The sequence below is a fragment of the Microtus oregoni genome, unplaced genomic scaffold, assembly GCF_018167655.1.
Source record: "Microtus oregoni isolate MIOR12 unplaced genomic scaffold, Mior012 000037F_ref0000500, whole genome shotgun sequence".
In the NCBI taxonomy this organism is placed as follows: Eukaryota; Metazoa; Chordata; class Mammalia; order Rodentia; family Cricetidae; genus Microtus; species Microtus oregoni.
In genome coordinates, this window is record NW_024543096.1 from 2625001 (window position 1) to 2638008 (window position 13008).

Genomic DNA, 13008 nt, shown 5'->3' on the forward strand with positions numbered 1-13008 from the left:
GCATCGGCTTATGCCCGAAAGATCTACACACCCTTCTAACCCAAGCTGGTTAACAAGGTTCGTTTTCATTTCATAATCTGACTTCCTAAGTCTTGTTGATGAACGCATTTTTTTTTTAACCAACTAAACAGCTGGTGAAGGGAAACTCAGAAATGGAAACTTTGTTACTGTTTCAATAAACTGAAAACTGACCCGTGAAAGAAAACATTTCTAGTGGCCTACAGCTTATCGCCAACACCAGGCAACTCTTCTCTTCCTTACGTTTTTTTAAACCAAGGATTTGCCTAAGAGCAAGAAAGATGGCGTCATCGCTGGTTTTGTGTGTTGCACCATGAGGGAGCTGCTTTGAAAGTGGGCTTTAGGTCTTAACGGGGAGCAAACTGCCAAGTTAGGAAAGAACACAGTAGAGGTAAGAAGACCTTAAGTGTCTTACCAGTGGGATTCTAAGAACAAAGCTTTGAGAAGAAACCATCTGAAATACGAGCTAGAAAGATGTATCTCATGGGTCTGAACTAGTTCCAAATAGTGTTTTCCCTCTAGAGTTTTCCATGAGATGTCAACCACTTGTTGAGTGTTAAAATACTCCAGTTAGAGAATGCCGTACTTCCTTTCACATTCCAGGCAGTTTCTAACCAGTGTTTGGAACTTGAAACCACTGCCAAGCCTAAACACATCTGGTTGATTCCAGGCCACAAATAGCACTGGAACGCCTTCAACACCTTCCATAGCTGTCATACTTAAAGCTTTATTTCCAAAATAGAACTGACAAAAAAAAAAATTATCAACCTGATGCTCCAGAGTTAAAGTCAAACGTGTGGCGGGGAGCATGATGTACCATTCTAACGTACGCGAAGCTAGGTGCTTCTGTTTCCGGCTACGAACGCTCATTTGGGCAAATTAAATTAGAACACCAGCATTAGTAGATGCAACCCCATTCTCATTTGCTAAGTGTCATATTATAAGATTAGGAGCCCATTCCGCACACTTCAGGTATTCAGTTATATGGTGACATACAGTCTCAATTAGTAATCAAATATCTTTAATAATGTTATTGAATGCCTCCAGGGCATGCCACTACTTAGAAAATGCAGTAGAATGGCTATATGTCGTTTCATTGATGGTCTTCATTTTACTGGAACATCCAATAGAAATTTAGTGATGAGTGATATGGGAAGGCACAATATTTAAGTAGGAATTTTTTTGTTTATTTGTTTTGGTTTTTTTTCCCATAAGATGCATAGGAAAGAGAAAAAGACAAGATCTTCTGAGTAAATTGGGAGCGTGGGGGTCATGGGGGAGGGGAGAGGGGACGAGAGAAGAAAGGGAAGGGAGCCGAGAAAAATGTATAGTTCAATAAAAACAATAAAAAATGTTAAAAAGAAGAATTTGTTAGGCTCCCCAATTGGGAAATGCAGATGGCATTATATTAACCTATTGCAAGGCAGCTAATAGCCCAAAGATAATAAGTTTAATTTAAGACATATGAGAACCATTCTTTAAGTTTGGGAAACCATGTTTCAGATGAGGTAAACTGGATGATAGAACATTCTGGTAGAGTAGGAGAAATCTGGGTTGATAGCAATAGGGGGTAGAAGTGTATTTGAGTAAACCTTAGGAGTATTTTATCCTTTTTTTGTAACATTTCAAGAACTGTTCAAGCTTCTATGGTACAATTTTGGTCTTTTGTTGTTGTTGTTTGTGTGTGTAGATTTAAAGTGCCCATGTTACTGGGAGAAAGGTAAAACATGAGTAACAGTAGCAATTATGCCATGGAGGCAGAATGGTACAGTTCTCAATAAGGGTGGTGAGCTAGGGAGTTTCACTGAAATCTGTCTTTTAGGACAGAATGTGGTACAGTCTCAGGTACGTCAACTGCTTTGAGAATCAGGGTCTTTGCAGATAAAGCAAAGTCATTTGGGGACTTAGCCTGAGGACTGGACATAGATAGAATATGGAGAGGATATGTAAAGTGTTTAGTACAAGGACTTCATTGTGATAGGTCATTAGGGTCGAATCACTAAACTCTTATCCATTAATACATATTCAACCATTTCCTGAATTCTAAGCAGGATGCATGCATCAAAGGGCAGGGTACATACAAATAAGTTCAAGTGGAGATAAACTACACATTAAATGTTCTTGTTGCCTTAGTTGTTAAAGCATGCATGAACAAAACTATCCCATGATGTCTTTTTGATACTACTGTTTCATCAGCTCAGGACCAAAGGTGGTCAACCAGTTAGGTCGCTCATGGAGGGAAACATTTTGAATGATCTTTAAGCCAATAAGGCTTTTGATTTTCTAAACTCATAAAACCAGAGCAGCATCTGGACAGAAAGCAACCGTCTTCCAATACAGATTTCCAGACCTTTTAGAAATGCTTGGGAGATGGATGCTATGAAGACAGGCAGCCAACTTTCAAAGAATTCATTTGATAATAGACACTGTGCTTGTAATAGGACTGCGTTAATTAAACTGTATCATAAACTGTATCATAAACTGGCAAACCTCAAGGAAAAGGGGCTCAGCTGTGACGCCGTGCGAAGGACAAACGTGGGGTGTGGCTGAGAGCTTTGACACTTACCTTGCACTAAAACTTCTACTAATCTTGAGAACCTCAGTAACAAGTATTTAATAAATTCAACTTAAAATAGAAGCTAACTTGGGAATTTATTTCACCTTAATTTGTTTGATTAGTCCACCTGACTCAAATAAAAATGTTCTAGAAACAAATTTCTATATGAACAAGATTCAGAAAAACGCTCCAATTGTTATTAAATTAACCAAAACATTTGGGGACAATTTTTTTCACTATTATCTAGGTTCATGATCATCTGACAGTTAGAATGATGAGTCAAGCTAGTAACAAAGGGAAGGTTTGTGGCAGGGAAAAGTTGCCGTCTGACTAAGGAAAAAAATTGACCAGATTACTTAAAATTATTTAAAATTTAGACACTGTCTACTCAAAACTAGAAAGATGTTTATCTCTTTTATAAATAAGGTGATTTGAAAGTACCTACCACAATGTCTCAACAGAGAAAGCCCTCAGTAGGTGTCAGATTAAAATTTTGGTGCAGTACAAATGAGTCCTTGACAGTGCCTACCAGAAGGTTCACATCTTTTATTTCAGTCATTGTTCGTGACAATTATTCCAATTGAAGATAACATGTACATAGTATTATCTTCTCTGTACTATCCAGGGTACCCCCCCTCCCACCAAAACAAATAAATAAATAAAACCAAGCAAACACGCAAGCAATAAGCCGTTGGCAAGAGAATTAAGCAGTATGACTTTGGTATCTGCCTAGGAAATAGATAGATTGAGGCAAAAGAGCACAGAATCCCAAGAATAAATAGACACTAATTTTCTTCTTAATTTAAACAGTTCTATAGACAGATAACAAACATACTTTATCAATGACACATTTATAATCAACATGTAGTAAGCAAATCACAATTCAACTTCATTGCCCAGCCTTAGAGTCAAGACAGTCTCTCTTATAATATTCATATTAGTTCATTAAAAAATATTACTAGATCTTAATATAAACAAATAAAACTGGACTTATGGGGCCCAGTTAGAAGAAAGTCAACTAAATTTACACATACATCATACTGACAAGTTTCATGAAGAATTTTGTTTGGATGGAACCTAACACAATGACAGTAGTGATGTTGTGAGATGTTTGGTCAAGAGACCAAAAAGTTAACATATTGGAAACTTGACAAGCTAGGATGCCAACAGGAGGATAATTGATCACCAGTTTAGAGAAACCATTGGATGGTTCGCATCCTGTTGCTAGGCAATGTTTCTAGGCAGCAGATCTCTCATCTTAAAGGACCAGAATATTTTATTTTTAAAATAATGTACTTTTTTTTTAAAAAAAAATCAAATATATATGCTTTTGTGTTTGTCAACTTTTGGGTCTCTCAACTAGCTGAACACCTATGAAGTTTATGGACTAGCATATTTATAGGAGATAAATATATTGACAAGATGTCAATATGTATGACAGCCCTCACTAAAATAAAAGTTTTACACTCACCATTTAGTAAATGATAGAGTTTGCAAATGGTCATTTAATAAGACCAATCAGAGAGGGAAAGATGCCTTCAGGGATGTGCCTATTGTAGCTGAATAATGAAATACAAAATATATTTGAGGTTGATTAAAATTAAAGTAAATTTAGGCATGAAAATATTTTTTTTTACTCTGTAAATACTCAAATAAAACTCAGAATCAAAGAAAGTATAATAAATGAACAGTGTAGGCAAATTTTGATGTCTCAAATACTTTGCTTAAGTATAAAATCTGTGTAGATTTGCTAATCAATTTGGGGTGTTTTGCAGGTATCATTAATTGACCTTTTAAAATAATAGCCACAGGGATCACAGCTGGAGGAAAAGGAGCTAAACTGGCTGGGTGAGGAGCACAGCTGTTAGAAGCTTGGGTCTCGTCACACAGTGCCCTCAGCACTAGTTGTCCAGCACATACCAACTTCCCCCATGTTCACCTGGAATCTGTCTTGTGTGCTACCTCCAACACATACATGGCTAGTAAGATTCGGAGTCCTTGTGTTTTCCAAGGTACCCTTCACTATCAGAATGTGTACCATATCTGCAGGTGGTTAAAATCCAGCACCACCTTTTCTCCTTTGCTCACTACTTCCCCCAACACAAATTAATGCTATTTTTGCCCTTGTTTAAAGGAAGAGGTTTTCCTACACTTTCTTACCCCTTTTCCCTTTTCCAATATTTTGAATAAGACTTGATACCCCCTCCCACACCCAGGGCTAATACAGCTTGCCATAGCTCTAGAGGAAAAAACCTGGGAAGGGGTTAGGGTCAGGGTGAGATTAGGTTGCCTCCTTCAGGGCAGGGAGATGGGGAGGAGAGAGGGAACAGGGATGGAGTCCTACCGCAGAGCTGCACACCTGATCTTGGATTGTGGAAAATATTTTTTACATGATGGCACTTTTAAGAAAAAGTAATGCACTACCTCTTCAGTCATAAGGAGCCCTTAATGACACATGAGTGGGAAAAATATTATTTTAGTCTTTCAATTACAGGTAGATTCAGTAGTTCATTTGGTCCCTTGCTTTTCTTTTATGGAAATGACACATAATTGATTCAAAAGTGGCCAATTTATGGAAACCAAACAAAGTCACCCCAAACCATGGCTTACTTGATGTTTGGATGATTACACTAATATATCACTGACCAGATTTATTGTAAGATTTTTCCACATATATAAATTCATCATAGCTTAAGAATTTGAAGATACTTTCAATAATTAGCTCTTGTCATGCCATTTCATTACCCTGGGCATTTAAATATTTCTTTGACATGATAAGTAAATTTGCTTTACAGATAACTTGGAAGTTAGGAAGACAAGCACACTCATAAACACATGATTGATCCAATAAACAGGCAACACGGAAAGTCCTACTGGGTTACGCAAAAGGATTACTTCTTTCTTGTTGAAGGTATCAGCATAGGCTACATCTTATGTCGCAAAAGTGTACCCATTAAATCTTATGATATGTACAGCAGGCCGGAGAGCTCTAGCTAGCTAGTCAAAGTCGCTCATACCTGTGTGTTCGTATTTATGTCGCAGAAGGGAACTGCTTTTCTGGAATGTCTTGTCACATAAGTCACATGCATACATGCCACTTTCTGTCTTCTTTATCTTCTTTCGAGACAGACAGGAATCGGAGTCTGTCATGTCATCTAGGCCTGACATGTAGTCTTGTGCTCCATCAAGCAATTCTCCCTGTGATATAATCACATAGTTCAACACAGTCTCTTTCCTTCGTGTTTACACCAAACAACTATGCATAGGCTGACATCAGGAGAGGCCTCAAAAATGCTACATGTCAATCTATCTTATGACTAAAATCTTTTATTTTTTTTTCTGAAGAATATGTAAAGTCTCATTTTTTGGACAAAAGCATAAACCTCTGACAGAGATGGGAAAAAAAGCAGTTTTCTTATATCTTCCATTTTTTTAATACCAGGGAATATCCACAAGTGAGCATTAAATATCAGAATTGCTATATTTTCCAGTGTACTTTACTTCAGAAATGATTGGTAGCTGTAGAAACTTCATTTTAATTGAATTTTATATTTAGGTACAAAATATTATTATTATACAATCTATTTAAATGTATGTCTACCAACCAAAGCCCTAAGCTATATTTTTATATTTAATTTTCTAATTTGAAATAGGGAATATTAATAACACTTTTTATCAATGTTCTATCTATGTTAAAACAGCCTTCAGCATTGAGCAATAATGAATGTGGATCAGTAAATTATTAACTTTCTTGATATTTATTTTGTCTTGGTCCAAAGGAGTGCAAACCTGCATGAAAACATACATTTCCATTTGCCAGCCCACAGTTCAGTTTTCTTAGACTGTATTTGCACTAATTAATACTAGAGAAGATTAAATAGGCTTAAACGCATTTACAAAGAAGGCAGATGTGTTGTAAATTGGAATGCTGGACAGCTGTTAGAGCCATGCACTGCCACCTTGACTCCTATTTTGCAACCAGGGATTATATATGATAATGCCAACACAACACTTGCTTTCATATTCAACCACCTATCAATTATTTGATAATTTGGAAAATAGGAAAGAAGACCTGTTAACATGTAAAATATTCTTTACACACTCTTCAAAATGAACTATTCTGTATCAAACAAAGCACATATTAAAATTTAAATGTGTAATTCCTTTGAGCTATGTACATCTCCCAAAGCATGTGACTATAACGTTAGTTCCAAGCATCTGGGCAAGCCTGTTGACTATCATCATTGGCGTGTAATTCTCGACAGAATTCATCACTTGTTTTATTTTGGAAACAGACTCCTGCTCTGCTCCCTGACCTTGAACTAGCAATCTTCTTGCCTAAGGTTCCTGGAAAAAAAAATAAAACACCAAAACTATCTTTTCAGCCAATGGCTTTGGTAGCTCAGAGTTGGAAATTCATGTTAGAAAGACTTTCCTATTTCTGAATTTGTCTTTCACTGAGTGTTTTTCCCCCCAACCTTGTGTATCATCTAGGCGAATTTTGTTTGCACTGGGCAGGCTGGGGAATCACAGCTTGGGGATGATACCAGCCAGACCACACTTTTTTAATCACCTTCGTTCAGAGTAGAAAAGGCACATCCCATTACCTGAAATCCTTGTTTCCGCTGGTATTTCCTCCTCTGCTGCATGTCAGCAAAGGTAGCTGCTCCCGTGGGGTAGGTATAGGCCATATGTGGTAGGAAGCTCATCTGATCCAGCCCTGGGTATGGTCGTAGCCCGGGGATGCTGGTCTGGACTGGCGGCATGAAAGTGGCAGGGGGAAAAGCGCTTTGTGGAGGAAGAGCTGTGTATAAAGGCTTGGCACTAAACGGGTTCATGCCGAACACAGGGTTAGTGCTTTTGTTGTCCAGATTATTAGAATTCGAAAACTCCTTCTTGATAAAAGTCAAATTCAGAGGTTCATCTGAATTTTCAGAGGATGAAGAAACACTGTTATGGTCTAAATTTATGCTAGTAGCTTTTGTTTTGTTCTTTGTGGCAATAATACTTTTGGGTTCTCTCATTTGTTTTGGTAACGACAGGTCCAAAGGCTCAGCCTGCAGCTCCTCGGAAGAGAAGCTATTTGGAGTATATGAGCTACTGTGGGAGTTTTTAGAAGATGTGGAAGAAAGATTTAAAGGAGAAGGAGTGTTGCTCCTTGAGTGGTCCAGTTTATCAACTGCTTTCATATTGGTAAAATGGGAAGGTTTTGGTAGCCTGAGAGGAGGATCACAATTCGTAACACTGTTATGGAGTTCTGCTATAGATGGGGACGTTATGGAGTCCATAGGTTTCACAGGAGACCTGGGTAATAAAGAGTCTTTTGTGGGGGGGTTACTGTTGGGAGCTAACGGCTTGGAGGTCCTTTCCAGTGATGGCGACCTGGGATTTGAATACTGGTAGACTTTTCTTTGCTCAAACCATTCCTTCACAAATTCCTGAGGAAGGCCCACAGCGATGGAGATTTTCAGCAGCTCGTCAGAGTTGGGCTCCATGTTCATAGCGTAGTACGCTTTGAGTACAGACATGTGGTCCTTGTACGGGTTGATGGGGCTTGTCAGTCCTTTCTCAGAAAGTACAGATGACAAGAGGAGGGCTTTATTATCCACAAAAACTCCGCCTTTGTTGGGGACTATGTTTTCATGAGGCTGCAGGACCGCCTTGATCTCTTCATTCATTTTGCACAGGTAGCGCTCATGCTGATGCAGGGGAATGGGGCCCGGGAAGCTTTCTTTACAGAACTGGCAGGAAAACGGAGTGGATATGCTGTGGTTCTCAATCATTTTATCGTCGGTGACCAAATCGATTAACGTACGCAGCTTCTCTTTCTTGATGTTGCTGATCTGTCTCCTCGAGTCAGTAGTCAAGCTCTGCAGGCAAGCTTTGGCTTCATTAACTTTTTCTAAGGTATAGTCAATAATACTTTTAGTGGCACCATTATGACTCACTACCGGAAGACCGACAGGTGGGATATTGGGAGAAGTAACTCCCTGCTCTTCTGACTGAGAACATGGATCCTTCATGTGATAACCTTTCAACTTGGAAATTTCTTCAGTCTTGCAGTCCATCTTTTGCCTGGAAACCGTATTGTCCACGATCTGTAGAACCTTTTGTACCTCGCTCAAATTACTATTCATAGTGGGAAATCCCAGTAGAGGGGCCTCCATCCCTACACCTAAGTGCTGCATTGGACTCTGAGCAGACGGGTGCACACCTAAAGGGCTGGTGGCTCCGAGGCTGCCATTCATAAAGGAACTAGTGCCACTAAACCCGTGCGTGGCCATAAGAACTTTATAGTCATTGAAGTCTAGTGGTTCTGTCTTAATTTTGAGTAAGCCTGTCTGCTCAGACATGCTAAGTGGTTTTCCATTTTCCAACTTGTTCCTCAACTGAGTAATGGCTGAGTTAGTGGGAGAAGAAGAAACAGAATTTGGGGAAGAACCCGTCTTGATATTGTTTCTCATGCGGCCATTTACTGAGATTAAACCAATACATTTCTTGCTGCTGATGTGTGAACTGTAGGAACCAGAATGGGAGAAGCGTTTCTTGCAGTTTGGGCATTCATAAGGTTTTTCACCTAAAATGATAATGAAAATTAGCATTAGGTTTCTTTGGGTAGGTAACAAGTGAAGTCTGCCAAAACAAGAATGTGTGGGACCAAATGAGATGAATCCAGGGGGAGGGGGTGGACCCTACATTCTAGATTCTTAAGCCAGGATTATGTGACCATACTGTATCTGGACTTTCTCTACCCTGGGTGGACATAATTCAAGATGTAGGCTGGGAAAGGTGAAGGCTATCTATGCCTTTTTCAGCTAGGATCCCAAATCTTGTCAGGCCATTGGCAGCCTCCTATTTAAAGAGAGTGTCAGATTAATGTGTGGTCAATAGCGCAATAAAGATGTCACAGTATTTAAAGGGGAAGTGTAGCCATGGCTTTAATCAACTCTGTGGAGGTTCCATTGATTCTACCAATTCAACTAGTTCTTTGAATAGCATCCAATTTGGTAATAAAATGCTTGGCAGAGCTATCAAACGAGGTCTGAAGCCGAAATCTCAGTGGTGCGATGTGGGTTTATGATGTACGGCTATCGGGAGTCAAGAAATGTTGGGCATATACAGCTTTTGTCCAATTTTCTCTCACTTTTTCTTGTTTACATCTAGGTATCATATATGAATATGCTTCAGAAATCACAGTCCAAATATCTCCATGTCAAAGACACCCAGTTTGGCAAAAATCTCTAGACTTGCCCCCCCCCCAAAAAATCAAAGCTCTTGTAAGAAGGATAAACATTTACAGTGGTACCCTAAGACTCTCCAAGGCAACAGAGCTTTTGAGATAAATGGGTCAGCACAAAAAACGCTACATCCACGACTGTGAACATTTAAATAGTCTTCCAACCCTTCTCTAATTGGAAGGAATGCAGGCATGAGTGTGAGCGACCCCGCTACTCACCACTGTGAATTCTTAGGTGTTCCTTCAGGTGGTGCTTGTACTTGAAGGCTTTGCCGCACTCTGTGCATTTGAACTTCCGGTTACCTGCTCCTTGGGTTAGCATTTGGTGCTGCGAAAGGAGAAAGACGGCCATCATTTTTGTTCAGGGAGCACAAAGGAGATTGTCAGGAATCTCTTTCAGACAGGCCAAGAGGTCTGAGTGCATGCTTATTTATCTGCTCTGTCTTTCAGAGTTGCAATAAAAGTGATAATACTGGTAATAAAATGGGAACTTTTGTTTAAAAAGTGCTTCACATGTGCACCTGACGCTTGCCTCACAACCATGCCTGTCCTCTCTTGCCTAAAATGGTTCTAAAGTACAATTGTGGCTATATTCATGGATCTTCGTGTCTACTGCAGAATCTAAAACCTAAATACTAATCTAAAAACCTAAATACTCCTTCAAATGCTGCTATCTTGTTGGGGAAAAAATAGTTTCCTGAAAAGTATGAAAAAAAAGTTTTTTAAACCCACACTTAAATTTTTCATCAAGTTTTCTGTATCTGAGTAAAAGTATATCTTACACTAAATCAAACTGAAATTTAAAGAAGTGTACAAAAAAATTCCCCCGAATTAAAAAAAAAAAACACAACAAACCAAAACCAAAAAACCCTTTGACTATAAATACTTGGTATGCTTTTTTAAATATATTTCATTCCATGGTGCTACTAGCCCATGTGAACCCTGTTCTTCTTAGGTGCTGCCTATCAGACTTGATTCATTATCAAATAAGAGACAACATCTTGGGTGAGAGCTGCTTGGGCAGTTTTATCACAAGCCAGTAGAAAGGACTTCAACGACTTTTCATTTTCTTTTTTAGTCATGTGCAAGGACCGAAAGAAAAAAAGTTTGCTGAAAAGACTAGTTAGAGGCTGCACAGATACAATCAGGCACAGCTGACCTTTTTGAATAAGGCGAGGGGCTGGGGGGAGGGCAGGAGCAGTGGAATTTCAGGTTTCAAAAAAAAAAATACAGTCATCCACTCTGGATGCTCAAGGTAGGAGGCCAGCCCTTTTCCTGCAGCAATGACACAAAAGCCTTTTGCAAAAAAAAAAAAAGACAGCATGGAAAACGGCATGACAACTGCTAGGGTGTGCTGAGTCTTCCCACATTCCTAGTGAGACAGATGGTGTTACATGGGACACAGGGAGGTTTGTTCAAACAGCAGCAACCTTCAAAGATCAAGCGGAGCCCAACCCGCCGAGCGCCATTGAGGGACCAGCGCTCATATGTTGCTGAGTTGCATAAACAAACAGCAACAGCTGCTTTGTCTCCTCCACGGCCCTCAGAGGACTACCATAAACTTTAGTTGTGCCACTGTTAATATGATACAATCATTTTAATTTACTAATTGTAAATGCCATGAGCAAATGAGGGGACTTTTCAACACCAAAGCTACCATTCATAATGCGCCAACACAGTCACCCTTCTGCCTGTGAAATTTAAAGCAGTTATCCTAGATAAATATCTAGGCATTTTTTTTTCTTAGAGTTTTTTTTTTTTTGTGTGTGTGTGTGTGCATAGAAGCATGAGAAGATAAACTGTTACATAAGTGTAACTACACAAGCATATTACTTATAGCTGATCTTTGGAAAACATTCAAGTAACAAGTCCAATCAGAAACAAACGGTATGGTTATGTGATAAAGTGCCTTAAATAGTAAAAATTCGTAGCAAAGTCTTTCCATCCTTGCTTAATTGGATCTGCGCCTCCTTTTCCTTATTCAAAGACAATGAAGCTTATGACGACGAATCAAGGTTTTCTGTAGAATATCATATTTAACCTTTTACAAACATCTAATAGCAAAGTTCATTTAGGGCAATTCTATATCTGGAGGGCCAGTTGTTGTGACCGCCATTACTGTGACCACCCAACACATCATAATATCAATTTGCAGAGTCAATTCTCCCAGGAGGACAGATAGAGCAGTTTTGCTGAAACATTTAAGAGATGCTGTGAATCAATCCTACCCAGTCATTTCAAGGGTTTAAGATACTCTCTTTACCTTTCCAAGGCGGAGATCTTAGTTTTAAAACAAGGAAGCAAAAAGAGGCAGAACAATTTTGGCTATTAACTATGTGCATGTATATTGAGATGGCATTGTTTTAACTACAGCCAATGTTTATTATTTTTCTAATTTATTATGTATGAATGCTTATAACCTACATGCCTTTTTATTTTCCAAAAATAATTAGATTTCATAAATTAGTAAGCTTGTAAAAGTATTCTAAGTAATTTGAAAATGTTTCATGGCAAATATAAGAAACGTGCACTTCTTTTACTATACATTAGGTCCTATATGAAAAAAAGTGCCTAAGCAAAACTAGGTGAAAAATGGAATTAAAATTGCTGAGATGTTTAATAATGTATAATTAAAATGCTACAATTTCATTCACTTTTTGAGGAACATAAAAATGAAACTAAAGTCAAGTTAAAGTGCAAATAAAATTTCTAAATTAGAAATTAACACACTCATTCGATCGTGAACATAAGACTATTAAATCATATTAGAAGAGACCATCAAAAAATCATTTAGACCTCAATTAAAGCTATTACCATTAAAAGATCTGCATCTTCAAAATGCCATGAAAAATTAATAATGATTGCCAATCAAAGCAATATCGTTTCTCTAAGGGGTTATTATAGAAGGAAATCACTTAGAACCAACCCCCACCTGATCTGTCCCTGGCTTGTGCGTCACCATATGCCGCTCGAGCTGGGTGCGGTAGGCGAACGTGTAGCTACAAAGAGGGCAGGAAAAGTTCTCTTCATTCTTCTCGTGGCGGTACTTGATGTGTTCCTTCAGCGACGTCAAGCGCTTGTAACCGCGGTCACAGTAGGGGCAGGTCAGCAGTTGGGCAAAAGCATCTGGAGTTCCAGGTGGCAGGTCTGTAGCCGAGAGGCGAGAGGGAGAGGAGCGGGCCAAAAGGTCAGTAAA

At 38.9% G+C, this 13008-nt stretch overlaps 1 protein-coding gene across 4 annotated transcripts in view; it reads right to left on the reverse strand.

Moving 5' to 3' along the window:
* Positions 1-13008, reverse strand: part of Zeb2 (zinc finger E-box binding homeobox 2) — a 132155-nt gene that overhangs the window by 2597 nt on the left and 116550 nt on the right. For all 4 annotated transcript variants that reach the window (XM_041631495.1, XM_041631494.1, XM_041631497.1 and 1 more), the window contains 4 exons: positions 12745-12959; positions 10032-10140; positions 7183-9152; positions 5593-5773 (listed from right to left, as the gene is read on the reverse strand). In XM_041631495.1, coding sequence (XP_041487429.1) covers positions 5593-5773; positions 7183-9152; positions 10032-10140; positions 12745-12959 — 2475 coding nt within the window. The remainder of the gene's footprint in view (positions 1-5592; positions 5774-7182; positions 9153-10031; positions 10141-12744; positions 12960-13008) is intronic.